This window comes from Danio rerio, chromosome 4 (assembly GCF_049306965.1).
Source record: "Danio rerio strain Tuebingen ecotype United States chromosome 4, GRCz12tu, whole genome shotgun sequence".
NCBI lineage: Eukaryota > Metazoa > Chordata > Actinopteri > Cypriniformes > Danionidae > Danio > Danio rerio.
The window spans coordinates 72,377,501-72,397,648 of NC_133179.1; the positions used below are offsets into that span (position 1 = coordinate 72,377,501).

Below are 20,148 nucleotides of genomic sequence, written 5' to 3' on the forward strand. Positions count from 1 at the left end.
GGTTGGGATACTTTTCCTCTAAAACATGGGACGGCTGTTCTTCAATATCAAATTCTTCCAAGGTTTTAGAAATCTGCATGGAAAAACAATATCAAGACTTTTATTTAATTTTTTCTATTTATATATATTTTTTACATTCTTCTAATCTGTATCCAATTTATTTGTAACATTTCTACATTTGTAACATTACTGTACTGAAACGTCAAAATGATCATGATTCATATAAAACATCAAACCTGTCTGAAATTGGTAACCTTCTTCACTAAAGGAGAAGCTGTAAGAAGACAAACTTCATCTGATGGGAACTGTGATGCGATCTGTAGAAATAAATAAATTAATTAATTTTTTAAAAATTCATTCATTCATTTTCTTTTCGGCTTCGTCCCTTTATTAATCTTCGGTCGCCACAGCGGAATGAACCGGCAAAATAATAACAGTATATAAAAGACCAGTTTTTATACTGGTATACCAGCATAAACCAAAAATACCATTGCTTTTGAGTCATACTATAGGAAAGAATTAACCTGTTGTGGTAATTCTATAGTTGCTATGTCGACCAGGCTGGTTTTAGAGGGGTTTCGGCCACTTCCAGGCTGGTTTCCAGCCTGGTCTTAGCTGGTTAGGCTGGGAGAGGACCAGCTAAAACCAGCTTAGCCAAGCTGAGAGTCCAGCCAAAACCAGCTATGTCCAGCTTAAACCAGGCTGGTCAAGCTGGTTTTAGCTGGATTTAGCTGGTCATTTTCCAGCCAGACCGGCTAAAACCAGGCTGGAAATGGCTTGAAACTAGCCTGGAAACCCCTCTAAAACCAGGCTGGTCAACCAGCTAAAACCAGCCAACCAGAATAGGCTGGTTTAAGCTGGATTTTTCAGCAAAGAGTGCAACAACAAAATTAACGTAAACAAATTACCCAATAATGAAGTTTTCATCAACAATTTACATTCAACTACTGTAACAGCACAGTTTACTGTAGTAAATCTCAAGTATACTACTATTTATTAGGTATAATCGACAATAGTATGCTGCATCATACTAATGTCAACAAAGAGTTCTAAACAATATATCAGTAATACATACTTTACTATGTATGGTTAAAAACACTATTTACAGTAAAATACCATGGTATTTTCTTCACGTGGGCAGTTATTTTGTTTACATTTTAATTTATGATGCCCTTTAGACATTCAATGACTAAGTTATTTAACAACAACATACTATTTCTTTAACAATGTATTAAATTAACATGTAAATTCACTTGGAGTCAGTGAAATGTGTGTTTGGGACCGTCAAAGTACCAAATACTAACGTTAATCTATCAATAATTTAACGACTATTTGTCGTACTTGCAAAGTTACTTCAAGTCGGCAGAATGACTAAGATAGAGCATCGAAATAAAGGTTTAATGATATATTAATCGATGGTTTCTTACCTGTTCTGCACAAGTGACACCTGCGATTCCTCCACCTACAATCACGAACTTGACTTGTTTCTCTGAAGCCATTGAACTTCAGCACATGGAGATCTGTTTACAGATAGGAACAACGAACGAAATGCTCGACTCAAACTATCGAAATGCTCAATTTTTTCGATCTTTTTATCGATCTTGTTTTTTGTCTCTCATATAAACATATTAAATAAAAACAGAGGTATAAAGAGCAGCTATATTTAGAGCGAACTGACTTCCGTGTTTACCCACTTTCAGCTGACTACAGGAAGCATTGAGGGTCAAACGGTTTGCGCTACGCATTAGCTGCGTCCCAAATACTTTGAAGTACTTTTTTTTGTGAAGAAAAAGTACATACTTCCCGCATTAACGATATGTTGCTTAGTTTGTCAATCATCTCGACACATCATCCACATTACTTGAAACCAAATATTTATTTGATATGAAATATTTCCAGGTTATTGCCATTCGCTAGTCTTTCATGCAGAGATCTCCTCATGTCTTTGCAGAAGTATTGTCCACGACTTCATATGAGTTCACATTGTAGTAGTAGATGAAATAACATGGCAACCCTACTGAAAAAAAACAGCTTAAACCAGTCTAGGCTGGTTGGCTGGTTTTAGAGGGGTTTTGGCCACTTCCAGGCTGGTTTCCAGCCATTTCCAGCCTGGTCTGGCTGGGAGATGACCAGCTAAAACCAGCTTGACCAGCCTAGCCAGGCTGGGAGCCCAGCCAAAACTAGCTATGTCCAGCTTAAACCAGGCTGGTCAAGCTGGTTTTAGCTGGATTTAGCTGGTCATTTTCCAGCCTGACCAGCTAAGACCAGGCTGGAATTGACTGGAAACCAGCCTGGAAATTACCAAAACCCCTCTAAAACCAGCCTGGTCGACCAGCTTAAACCAGCCAACCAGCCTAGGCTGGTATAAGCTGGATTTTCAGCAGGGAAATGTGATTTAAACATTTGCCAGTTGGCTAGATATTAATTAACAATCATTCAAATAACTTTACCAAAGCCTCTACTTCACGGTTCGACTCGTGTGTCTGTCATTTTCGTAGTTTGCTGACACTTTTTAACCGAGTATGCAGTTCTAATCGAATTCACATCCAACACGCAATGTATATGTGGGCAATATCAGCGTTTAGAGTACGGATGCTTCTACAATTCGAATTTCTACCAGAAATAGTAGAGCGTCTGGGAACCTTTAACTTACTCTTTTCAGTCATATGGTTTGGGACATACTAATTATATTTTCCAATATTATTTAGGATGGATAGAATGCAAATTGGGACACACACAGCAAGACAGTCTTGTTGTCCATCTGGAAGGGCTCATCCTTAATCCCTTCAAAAGGTTTTCCCTATGGAGTGATAGTATTGAAGGCATAAAGGGTTTAGGAGTCAGTTCCTCTGCTGAAAAAAAAAACAGCGTAAACCAGCCTAAGCTGGTTGACCAGCCTGGTTTTAGAGGGGCTTCTAGTCAGGCTGGAAAATGACCAGCTAAAACCAGCCTGGTTTAAGCTGGACATAGCTGGTTTTAGCTGGTTTTAGCTGGTTATCTCCCAGCTTGACCAGCTAAGACAAGGCTGGAAATGGCTGGAAACCAGCCTGGAAATGGCCAAAACCCCTCTAAAACCAGGCTGGTTGGCCAGCTAAAACCAGCCTAGGCTGGTTTGTGCTGTTTTTTTTAGCAGGGTTTTGTAACATAAGCCATATCTGAAAATAAAATACTAAAAACTAAATATGTAGGAGTGTTAAGTTTGTTACAGACCCTATATTGACTGTTTATATTATACTTACAGTACCGATGCAATGACTGATGCATTTGTATTACATTCCAGAGAGCCATTTCTGTGCTAACTGTCCTGGATCTGCGTGGAACGAGAGGGTTGAACAAACCGAACTGTTCGGCCTATTAGTGGAAAAGAAGCAAATTTGTGTACTCTTTTGTGGATAACATGTAACTGATTAATGAATGCAGCACTATCGCTAAGCTAATCTTAGCTGGTTCATGGCTTCACTGCACAAATGACAAACTACAGGAAAGCACATGGAAAATAGCGAGCTCAGTTGCATTTCGTTGATCTTAGAAGGCTGTAAACATTTGTTCCTTAAATGTGATTCTCACAAACTGTTAGTGAACAGGAAGACCCAAAAAAGAAGACTCTGCGAAAAAATTTGATAAAGGAATGTTTGATGGCAGGGTGAGTGAAGGCTTGCTCTCTAGTTTTTAGCTATTAGTCGATTTAATTTTGAAAGACGAGCAGATATCAGGCAGTTATTAATAATAAATAAGTGAATAAATACATGGAAAGGAGAAAATCACCTGGGGCCTCATGTGTCAACACTGTGTATGCACAAAAACTTCACGTACGCCAGGTATCACGCTCACGTTTGGAGTTACTACTGATGAAATGAACGTGAGAATGTGCGTGTCTCGGTCTCCCGCTGCGTCAGATAAACAGCAGAGTGACAGACATGAAGGAAGCCAATCTCATATACTACAGTAAGAACTTCCCCAATGATCGTTCGATGTACTTGTTGCGGAGTTAATTCAAGCCTTTCTGCAACGATGAGTCACATACAATGTCGTAACAAAGTTTATATACATCGTTGTATGGATATCTGTTATGTTAATGTACCAAATAAACCTGATTTAACGTCCACAAATTTTACTGTCTTTAACTTACTTTATTACAATCATGCAAACGTTTTTAAACGTTTTAAAACTCATTTGACGATGATTGATGATCACAGAGCGCTGAACAGATCTTTTCAGACCTGTCTTGTTCATATTATTCTACGAGTTATTACAGACACATGTTAATACGCGGCTGTCAATCAATTCGGTGGGTGAGGAAACCGCACTCCTACATTACGTTGCGGTCGGCCTCAAAATGGGAGGGATTTTGATTGGATACTGATTTTAACGAAAAAAAAAAAAACTTATTGTCTTTTAAAAAGACTTATTCTCTTTAAAGCCCCCTTATATGACTATGGACCATAGACCGTAAAATATATGGACGTAGTATCCGTGACGTCACCCATAGGTTTCTAAAGGGCGCAAAAGAAGCCACAAGTAGGCGTGGCCAACCGTCGCTATTTTGTTCGCGCGTCATCACACCCACGGCGGGATACCAAACAAGGGCAAAGAGGCGGAGAGTGAGCGGAGCTACAGACACCTGCTGGCATTTTGCTTGGACCTGAATCAGACACACTTTACTTTGGGAGAAATGCTTAATACTTTATCACCTGCGACTCGTTTGTATTCTGACCACTTGTGCTTGGTTGTATACTATATCAATAAAGTGTTTTGAGCCACTAAACATTGTTCTTATGACGTTTTTCAACAGGAGGAAAATACGAATTACTTCCAAACACTTCAGATATAGTCTGTGTTAGTTAATGCAAGACTATTGATGAAATCCAGCATAACACTGTATGACAACGCTTCAGATGACTGTTCTAGAGCCTACAGCTAATCAATTCGTCAGATTCTGCAGTGCATTACAGCTCTAAATATAAATATAAACGATAAATGATCTTAAATAAAACAAATACATGTATAGAGATGGTATATAAGTATATAACTTTACTCACATGGGGAACGGAGGCCACGTGAATGGTTTGTAAGCACAATTAAGTGCACTCAGCATGCCATGCCATCTAATAATTGTAGGAAACAAGTCCAAAAGGCAGTTGACTGTGTAAAGCCACATAAAACAACACAGAAATACGATAAATATGCCGAGTTCAGTGGCTAATCTGCAGGATTCAGCTGAGGTGACGTGACGGCGACCAATGAGACCTAACTGTCACTCAAGTGGCCACGCCCTTAATTATGCAAACTTAATATAACTTAATATAAAGGAAACGGATGAGTTATAAAAAAATTCACACCCCTCACAGTTGTCATGAAGGGTAATATTGGCTGTATTAACCAAAATCTTTTTTTGTTCCAGGCTGTAAACACCTTTTTTTCTGCTGTAAAGTTGTTCATTCTAACAGTGGGCTCAATTGAAATTTGCTCTGTTTTGGAGCCAGGAGCGGCCACGACTAGCGGAATTTCAGATGAATTGCAGTTTTAGTTACTTCCGTATTGGCTTCCTGAGGGAGAGCGGGAGGTTGCCGCTTGCTATGGACGCACTAAACCTACACATAGTTCTGTCCAAGCAGCTCCTACAAGAAGACTTTCATCATAGGTGCCCTTTAATTGTAAGTTCAGCGAGCAGTTTTCCAGATTTCAGGATTCCCCCCTGTTTATATGGCCGCAGAGTGAACTCTGCTTGAAAGGGACTCTGGTATACGTCACATTTTGGTAAATATAATACGGTTCTCTAAAGTGCCTAAAGATATGGATAACAAACAAACTGTTATCAGTGAACTGGGAAACCTAAAAAAATAAAAAAGAGATGTAAACTGACTAGTAGCTTTTAATTTTCTGGATTGAGTAATTTTCAAACAAAATCTCACGGCAATTCGTAACTTTTGGATTTAGTGGCTAATTCGTATGAATTCGTACGATCTAATTCATACAATTTAGTACGATTTGCTAATCACCCAATGATAATTGGGGTTAAGGGTGGGGTTGGGTGCCTCGCCTCCCTTTTACAATTTTCGTACGACTGAACTCGTACGAATTAGCCACTAAACTGTTAAAAATGGTAGGGATTTTGATAGGATACTGATTTTAACGAAAAAAAAAACGAGACTTATTGTCTTTAAAGCCCTCTAATATGACTATGGACGGACTAAACCTACACATAGTTCTGTCCAAGCAGCTCCTAAAAGATGACTTTCATCATAGGTGCCCTTTAATTGTAAGTTCAGCGAGCAGTTTTCCAGATTTCAGGATTCCCCCGGTTTATATGGCCGCAGAGTGAACTCTGCTTGAAAGGGACTCTGGTATACGTCAAATTTTGGTAAATATAATACGGTTCTCTAAAGTGCCTAAAGATATGGATAACAAACAAACTACTATCAGTGAACTGTGAAACCCCCCCCAAAAAAAGAGAGGTAAGAGATTAGTAGCTTTTAGATCTCTGGATTGACTAATTTTCAAACAAAATCTCACGGCAATTCGTAACTTTTTGATTTAATTCGTATAAATTCATACGATCTAATTCATACAATTTAGTAAGATTTGCTCATCACCCAATGATGGTTGGGGTTAGGGGTGGGGTTGGGTGCCTCGCCTCCCTTTTACAATTTTCGTACGACTGAACTCGAACGAATTAGCCACTAAACTGTCAAAAATGGGAGGGATTTTGATAGGATACTGATTTTAACGAAAAATAAAAAAAAACGAGACTTATTGTCTTTAAAGCTCCCTTATATGACTATGGACGCACTAAACCTACACATAGTTCTGTCCAAGCAGCTCCTAAAAGATGACTTTCATCATAGGTGCCCTTTAATTGTAAGTTCAGCGAGCAGTTTTCCAGATTTCAGGATTCCCCCGGTTTATATGGCCGTGGAGTGAACTCTGCTTGAAAGGGACTCTGGTATACGTCACATTTTGGTAAATATAATACGGTTCTCTAAAGTGCCTAAAGATATGGATAACAAACAAACTGTTATCAGTGAACTGGGAAACCTAAAAAAATAAAAAAGAGATGTAAACTGACTAGTAGCTTTTAATTTTCTGGATTGAGTAATTTTCAAACAAAATCTCACGGCAATTCGTAACTTTTGGATTTAGTGGCTAATTCGTATGAATTCGTACGATCTAATTCATACAATTTAGTACGATTTGCTAATCACCCAATGATAATTGGGGTTAAGGGTGGGGTTGGGTGCCTCGCCTCCCTTTTACAATTTTCGTACGACTGAACTCGTACGAATTAGCCACTAAACTGTTAAAAATGGTAGGGATTTTGATAGGATACTGATTTTAACGAAAAAAAAAACGAGACTTATTGTCTTTAAAGCCCTCTAATATGACTATGGACGGACTAAACCTACACATAGTTCTGTCCAAGCAGCTCCTAAAAGATGACTTTCATCATAGGTGCCCTTTAATTGTAAGTTCAGCGAGCAGTTTTCCAGATTTCAGGATTCCCCCGGTTTATATGGCCGCAGAGTGAACTCTGCTTGAAAGGGACTCTGGTATACGTCAAATTTTGGTAAATATAATACGGTTCTCTAAAGTGCCTAAAGATATGGATAACAAACAAACTACTATCAGTGAACTGTGAAACCCCCCCCAAAAAAAGAGAGGTAAGAGATTAGTAGCTTTTAGATCTCTGGATTGACTAATTTTCAAACAAAATCTCACGGCAATTCGTAACTTTTTGATTTAATTCGTATAAATTCATACGATCTAATTCATACAATTTAGAAAGATTTGCTCATCACCCAATGATGGTTGGGGTTAGGGGTGGGGTTGGGTGCCTCGCCTCCCTTTTACAATTTTCGTACGACTGAACTCGAACGAATTAGCCACTAAACTGTCAAAAATGGGAGGGATTTTGATAGGATACTGATTTTAACGAAAAATAAAAAAAAACGAGACTTATTGTCTTTAAAGCTCCCTTATATGACTATGGACGCACTAAACCTACACATAGTTCAGTCCAAGCAGCTCCTAAAAGATGACTTTCATCATAGGTGCCCTTTAATTGTAAGTTCAGCGAGCAGTTTTCCAGATTTCAGGATTCCCCCGGTTTATATGGCCGCAGAGTGAACTCTGCTTGAAAGGGACTCTGGTATACGTCACATTTTGGTAAATATAATACGGTTCTCTAAAGTGCCTAAAGATATGGATAACAAACAAACTGTTATCAGTGAACTGTGAAACCCCCCAAAAAAAAGAGATGTAAGAGACTAGTAGCTTTTAGATCTCTGGATTGACTTATTTTCAAACAAAATCTCACGGCAATTCGTAACTTTTTGATTTAATTCGTATAAATTCATACGATCTTATTCATACAATTTAGCACGATTTGCTCATCACCCAATGATGGTTGGGGTTAGGGGTGGGGTTGGGTGCCTCGCCTCCCTTTTACAATTTTCGTACGACTGAACTCGTACGAATTAGCCACTAAACTGTCAAAACGTAAAATACTTACGTGTCCTCGTAAGATCGGGCTGAATTTTCTGACCTACTGATGTGATCTTTAGAAAATTGTTGTAATAATCATTATTCTTTCTGCTTTCCAGGCAATTTAAAATAATTAAATGGCGAAGAAAAAAAGCGAACAATCTATTTTTGATCTTCACTACATAAATATAGATTTCAGCTCGTATGTTATTACAGCAACATCACACAAGCAAGTGTTGTTACAAAAGCGCTGCTGTGATGCCACAAGCAGAGTGCTGGAAATAATTACGGCTGCGACCGCTGTAAAATGGTATACATGTAATGTCCCCTGATTTCATGTCTGAAGAGCGTTCGCTTTCATGAGTCACGGACCGAAAATAAACCGAGAGTGTCAAATGTGTCAAAATAAGTGGAAAAAGCATCAGCATAACAGACACGGACGCGCAAGTGTTATCTGAATTACGGCATCGGTGGCGTGCCCCTAAAATGTTGATATGTTGATGATGTTGATACGCCCCCTGGACATGTTAAAACATTGCCCCGAATGTGGCACGTCAACCCCCTTATTTGATCCACACAGGAACGGCTGCCCCTGGACATGAGGATAGCTTAAGTTCACTGGGCATGAGTTTTCACGTGGTAAAATTCTCTTCATGGAAAATGCCTGATGCATTTCAACCTAATGAACTGGATGTGTGGCGTGCTGTTTAGTCTTTAGGGCTCGTCTTTTTACTGGAAGTGCACTTGCTGGAACTGTGTGGCATATATTTCAACTTTAAACTCGAAAAACTTGCATAGATCCTGCACAAACACATTAATAGCGAATGAAAAAATGAAGTATAGGATTATTTAAACCGATACTGTTATACTTTTAGCGCTTTTATTTTGGTGGTCGAAAGGGCATCAGTGTTGGGATGTCGAATAGACGTCAAGGTTTTAACATCAAATCAATTTGCATCACTGACATGTTTTGATGCCGTATTAAACATGGAGCTACCCACTTTATAATTTTATTCTACATCCCTAGGACTAACAATACCTAAAAACGTAACTACTATCTTACTAACTATTAATTAGCAGCAAATTAGGAGTTTATTAAGGTACGTTGAACGTGTCATTGAACATATCAGAATTGTAAACGAATCACTCCTCATTGGTCCGTCTGAATTATTTTAAGATTTTCCCTGAGGTGGTTTGACATTGTCGTCCTAGTTTCGCCATCAGGTTTGTTGCTCCAAATAGTTCCTGCTTTGACTGTAGTCACAGGAAACACTGCAGGAAGGAGTTTCAAATCTTCGGAGACTGCTAAAATTTCATCGGAGGAAGGAATTTTTTGTCGCAATGGCTATTAATCAGCCGTTGTCTAACCCGAAGTTTTACATTACAGGCTTATTGTGTTCACCTGTACCTTGTGTGCAGCTTGTTTTAGCTTCATTACCTCATTTATTTATGCCTTGTATTCGGTTCAGTTTTGTGTCTTTCAGTCTGTTTTGTTTTGTAAACCCTAACCTCTAACCCTATTAAACTTACACTAGATTCAGATGAGGTGTTGACATCAGTGCTTGCATGATTGTTATAACAACAGCCAATCACACTGGACCAAAACGCGAGTAAAAAAGACAGCGAGTTGAGTACACAAACACTGAATTTCTAGCACTTCGGTTAGAGTCAGGGCTCGTCTTTTTACTGGAAGTGCACTTGCTGGAACTGTGTGGCATATATTTCAACTTTAAACTCGAAAAACTTGCATAGATCCTGCACAAACACATTAATAGGGAATGAAAAAATGAAGTATAGGATTAATTAAACCTATCGTGTTATAATTTTTGCGCTTTTATTTTGGTGGTCGAAAGGGCATCAGTGTTGGGATGTCGAATAGACGTCAAGGTTTTAACATCAAATCAATTTGCATCACTGACATGTTTTAATGCCGTATTAAACATGGAGCTACCCACTTTATAATTTTTATTCTACATCCCTAAGACTAACAATACCTAAAAACGTAACTACTATCTTACTAACTATTAATAAGCAGCACATTAGGAGTTTATTAAGATACATTGAACGTGTCATTGAACATATCAGAATTGTAAACGAATCACTCCAGAACATTGGTCCGTCGGAATTATTTTAAGATTTTCCCTGAGGTGGTTTGACATTGTCGTTCTAGTTTCGTCATCAGGTTTGTTGCTCCAAATAGTTCCTGCTTCGACTGTAGTCACAGGATATACTGCAGGAAAGTGTTTCAAATCTTCGGAGACTGCTAAAATTTCATCGGAGGAAGGATTTTTTTTGTCGCAGTGGCCATTAGTCAGCCGTTTGGTGAACATGTCTAACCCAAAGTTTTAAATTACAGGCTTATTGTGTTCACCTGTACCTTGTGTGTAGCTTGTTGTAGCTTCATTACCTCATTTATTTATGCCTTGTATTCGGTTTAGTTTTGTGTCTTTCAGTCCGTTTTGTTTTGTAAACCCTAACCTCTAACCCTATTAAACCTAGATTCAGATGAGGTGTTGACATCAGTGCTTGCATGATTGTTATAACAACAGCCAATCACACTGGACCAAAACTTGAGTAAAAAAAGACAGCGAGTTGAGTACACAAACACTGAATTTCTAGCACTTCGGTTAGAGTCAGGGCTTAATTTGTGCCTACACATGCTGGATCCGGCACCTCTGAAATCTGATATGGCACCTCAGTTTACTGATCCGTCTCCTCAACTGCTCTCCTACACCGTCCGCTGTTCACTTTAACTTTCTTTTGCGACTTCCCAAACCTCTTCACTTTTGTCCGCGACAACCCCGCCCCGCTTTCAACTTTCGTGCATGCACCTGTCCATCCTCGGGTAACATGCCGGATCCGTTACCCCGATCTGTTCCGATCCTCGCAATTCACAAATGAAGCCAAAATTACAAAATGACTTTTGGATTGATCTTTTTTTGAAACTCATGATGCGGATACGTCATCAAAAGTCAACATAGGCTCTTTATGAAAACGTAGCCCTATATACGTTTCGGGCGAATTATGTAGCCAGAGGAACGTATGGCTGTATTTCATCTTTAAAACAAACGCTAGGGGGCGGTATGACGCAGTTTCTTTTCTCGCTTCCCAGCTGACCGCTTACCTCCGTATGGACGGCTTTTCCGCTGTTACCAGTTTGCCCGGAAGCTTGACATGTACGTCGGCGGACTTGAGAGGCAGATCGTAGTTGACCGCCACAACGGGGTTCCAGAAAGCAGGTAAGACAAAAACAGAAGCCAAAAACTAAAATAAAGAAACAAATAACAGGGTGAGAATGTGGTGAAATCTGAAAACGTGGTAAAAGTCAGGCGAAGGCTTTTCTTTTTCTGGATTGCTTTTGAAAACACTGTCGGTTGGGTTTAGGGAAGTGGGTGGGCACTGGTCAATCGGTGCTTTTTTAAAATGCTGTCGGTTGGGTTTAGGGAAGGGTGGAGGGATCGGTCGGTTGGCCAGTCAGTAAGCTAGTCAGTCGACAGCGGACTCCGGTGGATTTATGCGAGAACTGCAGTCGCGAATGACACTCACGAGAGAAATTTGAGATCTCAAAAAGCGTACACATTGGTGGATTTATGAAAACAAAAACTTAGCTCCTGGGTCTTGCTTATCACTCTCATCACATAGCGTGCTGTCAGGACACAGAATATCTGACTTTTCAGATAAACAAGAATGTTCACGTTATGGTTATTTTATGCCTTAGAGGAGTCAGAAACTTACATACAGCACCTTTAAATATAGATGCGCAGCAATTTGCACTTGAATAGAAAGAGAAATCTGCAACACTCACACTTTCCTCATGTTTTTAATGCCCTCATAAACAACAATAGAGAACATAAAGCACATTCTGCTTCTTGGCATGTTGGCTGTTTGTCTCCACAGTTCGACCACAGTTCATTGCTGAATGTTGTCAGTGTATATTACGTTTTTATGTCTCGGCTTTGCATTAAAAAATGTCACTTCCTTTGCTTACCCAATCTGCCAATGTGGTAAACAAAACAATCTTGTTTTTCCTTTTGACATAAGATTATTTCACTCACCCCTTATTTCACTGCACAAGGCAGATTATTTAGCTTGTTTTAAGGAAAAACTCGCTTAGTTTTGACATTATTTCTTAAAACTAAAAAATTCTTCTTGATTTAAGAATTTTTCGATATTTGGACTAGAAACATGACAATTTTTTTATTTGCAGTGCACAATTAAGCAAGATTTACTCACCCCCCAATGACAGATGGGTGTAGTGGCGGGTTGGGTGCCACGTCTATGGAACAAAATCAATGCCAAAAGTCTTGAATTAAAAAGCTTGTTGAATAGCACAAACTGAAAAAAATAATACACCATATTAACAAGTTCTTGCATTTTAATGACTTGAATTCCAGAGTTTGTATTTTTAGGTCCTGAAATCTGTTTATTTAAGCTGAGAATATTTCAATGAAAAATATTTCGAACACGTTTTCATACTTAAAACTTCAATAATTCATATTTTCAGATTTCACTTACAAAATATTCAATACCCTTTAAAAATACGATGTATAATATTCAAAAGGTCATTTTCAGTTCATTTTATTTCAGTTCAAATATTCGCTTGCATAAATTCAGTGGATCAAATTCGACTGTTAAAATTCAACATTACATCCGGGAACTGCAGGAGAAGCAATAGATTGCAGAGTGAAGATCGCCAGCTGCTCTAGCTTTCACCAGCAGGTGGAGATGGAATAATGTAAGATTTTTAACCCAGTAAACAGGCGAGAAAAAAGCTAATAAAGGCACAAAAGTAGAATTTATTATTAATATCAATGCCTTGGACATTGTAAATAATAAAAAGTATGAGTAAAATGATTAAATGAGGTTTTAGTCATCTATATTTGCCCTTATGTAACGAAAGCCAGCTGGTGATCGTGTAAATCTCACTCCTCGGATCCAGCGACAGACGTTGTTCTGCAATCTTTAGCATCCTCGGAGCATTTGACTTCCATGCCGGCTCGCTCCCGTGCGGTTACTTGCACATAAACCGTCTTTTGATGAATATGATCAGGACTAAGAACAATTACGAACAAGGATATTCAAAATCAGAGAGATTTTATGAGAATGTCACAAAACAGTTTACTTGGAACTGTTAAACAAAGAGTTCAGATATGATTTAAGGTTGGTTATGGATGGGACGTGTAGTTAAAAAAAAAATTAACATAACGTGCGAATGCATTAAATGAGCGTCTTCAGTTATTATTTAAACGCAGCTATGTCAGGATTGGGATAGGTTATAATATATGGCATGGAAGTCAAATGCTCCGAGGATGCTAAAGATTGCAGAACAACGTCTGTCGCTGGATCCGAGGAGTGAGATTCACCAGCTGGCTTCCGTTACATAAGGGCAAATATAGATGACTAAAACCTCATTTACTCATTTTACTCATACTTTTTATTATTTACAATGTCCAAGGCATTGATATTAATATTAAATGCTACTTTTGTGCCTTTATTAGCCTTTTCTCGCCTGTTTACTGGGTTAAAAATCTTACATTATTCCATCTCCACCTGCTGGTGAAAGCTAGAGCAGCTGGCGATCTTCACTCTGCAATCTATTGCTTCTCCTGCAGTTCCCGGATGTAATGTTGAATTTTAACAGTCGAATTTGATCCACTGAATTTATGCAAGCGAATATTTGAACTGAAATAAAATGAACTGAAAATGACCTTTTGAATATTATACATCGTATTTTAAAGGGTATTGAATATTTTGTAAGTGAAATCTGAAAAATGAATATGAATTATTGAATTTTTAAGTATGAAAACGTGTTTGAAATATTTTTCATTGAAATATTCACAGCTTAAATAAACAGATTTCAGGACCTAAAAATACAAACCCTGGAATTCAAGTCATTAAAATGCAAGAACTTGTTTATACGGTGTATTATTTTTTTCAGTTTGTGCTATTCAACAAGCTTTTTAATTCAAGACTTTTGGCATTGATTTTGTTCCATACATGTCATTTAAAATCTTACGATTTTCGTACGACATTTGTACAAATTCCTACGAATTTACCACGAAACTGACAAAAAGTAAAATAGTTACGTTTCCTTGTGAGATCAGGCTGGATACTCAGATAAACTAGCTCTTCCTATTTATGCTGTCTAAACCATTTGTAAAAATGTGTATGAGCACATCTCACAGCAATTCGTAAATTTTTAATTTAACGGTTAACTCGTATAAATTCGTACGATCTAATTTATACAATTTAGTACGGTTTGCCCATCACCCAAGGACGGTTGGGGTTAGGGGTGGGGTTGGGTGCCACGCTTCCTTTTTAAAATCGTACATTTTCGTACGACTGAACTTGTACGAATTAACCATTAAACTGACAAAACGTAAAATAGTTACGTTTCCTTGTGAGATCAGGCTGGATACTCAGATAAACTAGCTCTTCCTATTTATGCTGTCTAAACCATTTGTAAAAATGTGTATGAGCTTCTAAATCCAACGCAATCTCACAGCAATTCGTACATTTTTAATTTAACGGTTAAGTCGTATAAATTCGAACGATCTAATTCATACAATTTAGTACGATTTGCCCATCACCCAAGGACGGTTGGGGTTAGGGGTGGGGTTGGGTGCCACGCTTCCTTTTTAAAATCGTACATTTTCGTACGACTGAACTTTTACGAATTAACCATTAAGACTGACAAAACGTAAAATAGTTACGTTTCCTTGTGAGATCAGGCTGGATACTCAGATAAACTAGTTCTTTTCTATTTATGCTGTCTAAACCATTTGTAAAAATGTGTATGAGCTTCTAAATCCAACGCAATCTCACAGCAATTCGTACATTTTTAATTTAACGGTTAAGTCGTATAAATTCGAACGATCTAATTCATACAATTTAGTACGATTTGCCCATCACCCAAGGACGGTTGGGGTTAGGGGTGGGGTTGGGTGCCACGCTTTCTTTTTAAAATCGTACATTTTCGTACGACTGAACTTTTACGAATTAACCATTAAGACTGACAAAACGTAAAATAGTTACGTTTCCTTGTGAGATCAGGCTGGATACTCAGATAAACTAGTTCTTTTCTATTTATGCTGTCTAAACCATTTGTAAAAATCTGTATAAGCTTCTAAATCCAATGCTATCTCACAGCAGTTCGAAAGTTTTTAATTTATTGGCTACTTCGTAAGAATTCGTACAATCTAATTCGTACAATTTAGGACGATTTGCCCACCACCTAATGACGGTTGGGGTTAGGGGTGGGGTTGGGTGCCACACCTCCTTTTTAAAATCGTACATTTTCGTACGACTGAACTCGTACGAATTAACCATTAAACTTCAGCAGGGTTAAAAATGGATTTGATAAAAGTTTCTCTTTCCGGCATCCGCTGCATAAATCATATGCTTGATAAGTTGGTGGTTCATTCCGCTGTGGCAACCCCAGATTAATAATGGGACTAAGCGGGAAAGAAAATGAATGAATGAAAGTGATGGTAGCTTAAGAGTTGTATTTGTATCAGTCCTTTAGTTTTCAAACACAGCCGAGAAGTACACAAGAGCAATGGAATTAAAATAAAAAGAAAACTTTCCCAAGCGAGTGAAACAAAACGTGTCTTCAAAATGCACACAACAATTATCCACATTAAATGAGTCACTCTCGAGCTCAAGCTATCCTCTCCTGCCTCTTCAGACTGTGAATGTAATGGATCTGATGGCTGTGTTTGTCAGCCGTATTAACAGCACTGAACAGCAGCTGTAGCCTCTGACCTCATTTCATGGACAAGAGCGTCATTACGACAGATACATCAACCGTGACTACGACCAATCCTGCTATTGCCTGGCATATTAACACCCTTGATACCCTTGGATCAGAATAGAAATGATGTCACAGCGAGGTAAAACCACATTTGGTACAACGTCACAATAATTAGGATGTTTATTTTTGAGAAGAAATTATATGAAGTGCTTTACTGTTATGTCTGCTCCTAAGTAGACTCTTAGAACACACTAAACCTGTGTTTCATCCTAAAACCCTACTGAAATAAACAGCTTAAACCAGCCAAAGCTGGTCAGGCTGGTTTTTGCTGGTCACCCAAGCTGGTCATGGCTGATTTGTCAGGCTGGTTTTAGAGGGGTTTTGGCCACTTTTTAGCTGGTCTTAATTGGTCAGGTTGGTCTTAGCTGGTTTTAGCTGGTCAAACTAGTCTTAGCTGGTTTTAGTTGATCAAGCTGGTTTTAGCTGGTCAGGCTGGTTTTAGATGAGTTTTGGCCACTTTTAGCTGGTTTTAGTTGGTCGGGTTGGTCTTAGCTGGTTTTAGCTGGTCCAACTAGTCTTAGCTGGTTTCAGCAGGTCAAGCTGGTTTTAGCTGGTCAGGCTGGTTTTGGCTGCTTTTTAGTTAGTCAGGTTGGTCTTAGCTAGTTTTAGCTGGTCAAACTAGTCTTAGCTGGTCAGGCTGGTTTTAGCTGGTCAGGGTGGTTTTGGAGGAGTTTTGGCCACTTTTTAGCTGGTTTTAGTTGGTCTGGTTGGTTTTAGCTGGTCAAACTAGTCTTAGCTGGTTTCAGCTGGTCAAGCTGGTTTTAGCTGGTCAGGCTGGTTTTGGCTGCTTTTTAGTTAGTCAGGTTGGTCTTAGCTAGTTTTAGCTGGTCAAACTAGTCTTAGCTGGTCAGACTGGTTTTAGCTGGTCAGGCTGGTTTTGGAGGAGTTTTGGCCACTTTTTAGCTGGTTTTAGTTGGTCTGGTTGGTTTTAGCTGGTCAAACTAGTCTTAGCTGGTTTCAGCTGGTCAAGCTGGTTTTAGCTAGTCAGGCTGGTTTTGGAGGAGTTTTGGCTGCTTTTTAGTTAGTCAGGTTGGTCTTAGCTAGTTTTAGCTGGTCAAACTAGTCTTAGCTGGTTTTAGCTGGTCAGGCTGGTTTTAGAGGGGTTTTGGCTGCTTTTTAGCTGATCATAGTTGGTCAGGCTGGTTTTAGCTGGTCAGGCTGGTTTTGGAGGAGTTTTGGCCACTTTTTAGCTGGTTTTAGTTGGTCTGGTTGGTTTTAGCTGGTCAAACTAGTCTTAGCTGGTTTCAGCTGGTCAAGCTGGTTTTAGCTAGTCAGGCTGGTTTTGGAGGAGTTTTGGCTGCTTTTTAGTTAGGTTGGTCTTAGCTAGTTTTAGCTGGTCAAACTAGTCTTAGCTGGTTTTAGCTTGTCAGGCTGGTTTTAGAGGGGTTTTGGCTGCTTTTTACCTGATCTTAGTTGGTCAGGCTGGTTTTAGCTGGTCAGGCTGGTTTTGGAGGAGTTTTGGCCACTTTTTAGCTGGTTTTAGTTGGTCTGGTTGGTTTTAGCTGGTCAAACTAGTCTTTGCTGGTTTCAGCTGGTCAAGCTGGTTTTAGCTAGTCAGGCTGGTTTTGAAGGAGTTTTGGCTGCTTTTTAGTTAGGTTGGTCTTAGCTAGTTTTAGCTGGTCAAACTAGTCTTAGCTGGTTTTAGCTGGTCAGGCTGGTTTTAGAGGGGTTTTGGCTGCTTTTTAGCTGGTCTTAGTTGGTCAGGTTGGTCTTAGCTGGCTTTAACGGGTCAGGCTGGTTTTAGAGGGATTTGGCAACTTTTTAGCTGATCTTAGTTGGCCAGGCTGGTTTTAGCTTGTCAGGTTGGTCTTAGCTAGTCAAGCTGGCTGTTCTTATCTGGTTTTAGCTGGTCAGGCTGGCTGGTCTTAGCTGGTTTTAGCTGGTCAGGCTGGGAGACCAGCTAAAACCAGCCTGGTCAGATATTAAATACGGAGTGATTCCCTTACCTTTTGATTACAGGTGCCGTCGCCCATCCTACACAATCCTCAAAACAGTCATATAATGGTGCGTGACTGTCAGCTGACGCGCTCCATAGTGATAAACAGATGCTGTTACCCAAACGGATTCTGTACACGTGATCCGAAGCGGAGTGAAAGTCTGGCTTTTGGGTGCGTGTTTAAACACACATAATTAATAATAATAACATATAAAGATTTCGATCTTGGTGTTTTTTTTTTCAAACACAACTAATTTTGTCTTTAATGAGCATAAAAAGTTAAGAAAACTGACGAATGCTTTCATTATAACGTTAGATTGTTATTGAATTATTGTTATTGAGTTATTGTTACGGAGATTATTGAAGTAATAGTTCATGTAGTAGTAGATGGCGTTGGTATAGTAGTAGCAGATGTAGTAAAGGTGTGGTTGTTGCAGTAGCAGTAGTAGTAGTTGTTGTTGGTGTAGTAATATCAGTAGTAGATGTTGTTGATGTAGATGTAGTAGAAGTGATTGCGGTAGTAGTAGTAGTAGCAATAGACGTTGTTGTATTAGGGTGCTTTCACATCTGTAGTTTACTTCATTTGGTCGGGACCAAGGGTAATAAATGATACATTGTTGCATCTTCTGCCGTCTTTGGGTCGTTTTCACACCACACTGCTGGCTTTGGTCCGAACCAGTTGAAACGAACCAAAAAGCAGTCATGTGACAAAATCCACATCTCTCATTGGCCAGATGTTGTTGAACATGTTTCCTAAACTGCTTATTGATTGGTCAGAATTCACGTACGGGAAAATGCCAGTGAACTCCCGCAGGTAAACAAAACCTTTTACTCTGGAGGGACGACTTCGCTGGCTGATTGTATCCCTGCTTTAGACAAACTATACATTACGAAAATGAAGCGCGGCCGCGACTGGAAAACAGTGTTTAATGCAATGCTCGTCACTTCAGGAGGAGACGTGAATTAATTTAGCTAAACTGCGACATGGTCATCTTGCGGAAATATTACCAACGATCCATCAGGTAATGTTTTCCCCTCTCTCTCTCTCTCTCTGTTGGTAAAGCGCTGTCAACAAATATTTTCCTCCATATCCCATAATGCACAGCGCATCGGCCTACGGCAGCTGGATTAGTCCAAAACGCGCAGTGCTTTCAGCGGTTGGACCTGTTTTAGTACGGATCATATTCTCACCACAAACGAACCGCTCCAGGATTCGTTTGAAAGCGTACCGAGATCACCTCTTCAAGCAGGTCTCGGTACGCTTATTTGGTCCACTTTTGGTGCGCACTCCAGTACGATTGCTGCATTCTCACCTGCCCAAACCAACCGCACCAAAAGGGGAAACGAACTCTAGTGCGATTCAATCGAACTAAATAAGGCAGGTGTGAAAGCACCCTTAGTTGTAGCAAACGCTATAGTAGTATCAGTAATGGTAGTCATTGTTGTAGTAGTATCAGTAGTAGTAGTAGTAGCCGTGGTTGTGGCTGTAGTAGCAGCAGTAGTAGTTGTAATATAAGTAACTTTCTGTAGTAGTAGTTGGTGTAGCGCTTGTGATTTATTAGTATTGTCAGTTATTATTACTGTTGTCCTTTCTTTCTTTTTACTTTTATTTTTACTATCATACATTAATAAGCATTGTTGTTACTCCTTACAACTGACCGGTTTCTTTCTATATGTTTTATTTATATCTGTGGTGCTTGCTTCATTTATTGACTGTTATTGTTCCTTACGTATGTACTCTGACCTGTCCACCAAGTTACCTTTACATGCTAACATACACACACACACATGCACGCACACTCACGCACATACCAGTACCTGACTATATTGTTTTTGTTTTGTTGCTTTGTTTTTGTTCTTTTTTTTATGATGTTTTCTTGTATTATTATTGTGATTTGCCAACCCGGGCTCATTGTGG

At 39.2% G+C, this 20,148-nt stretch overlaps 2 protein-coding genes across 6 annotated transcripts in view; both read right to left on the minus strand.

Moving 5' to 3' along the window:
* Positions 1-1,702, minus strand: part of pyroxd1 (pyridine nucleotide-disulphide oxidoreductase domain 1) — a 47,716-nt gene extending 46,014 nt beyond the window's left edge. For 3 of the 4 annotated variants that reach the window (XM_068219563.2, XM_073945800.1, XM_009300976.5), the window contains exons 1-3: positions 1,428-1,702; positions 237-317; positions 1-73 (exon numbers count right to left, since the gene is read on the minus strand). The exon at positions 1-73 is cut by the window's left edge and continues 47 nt beyond it. In XM_068219563.2, coding sequence (XP_068075664.1) covers positions 1-73; positions 237-317; positions 1,428-1,499 — 226 coding nt within the window. In that variant the 5' untranslated portion in view covers positions 1,500-1,702. 4 annotated transcript variants of the gene reach the window in all.
* Positions 1-20,148, minus strand: part of tmem19 (transmembrane protein 19) — a 1,055,620-nt gene that overhangs the window by 93,197 nt on the left and 942,275 nt on the right. The gene's annotated exons all lie outside the window — the stretch shown is intronic.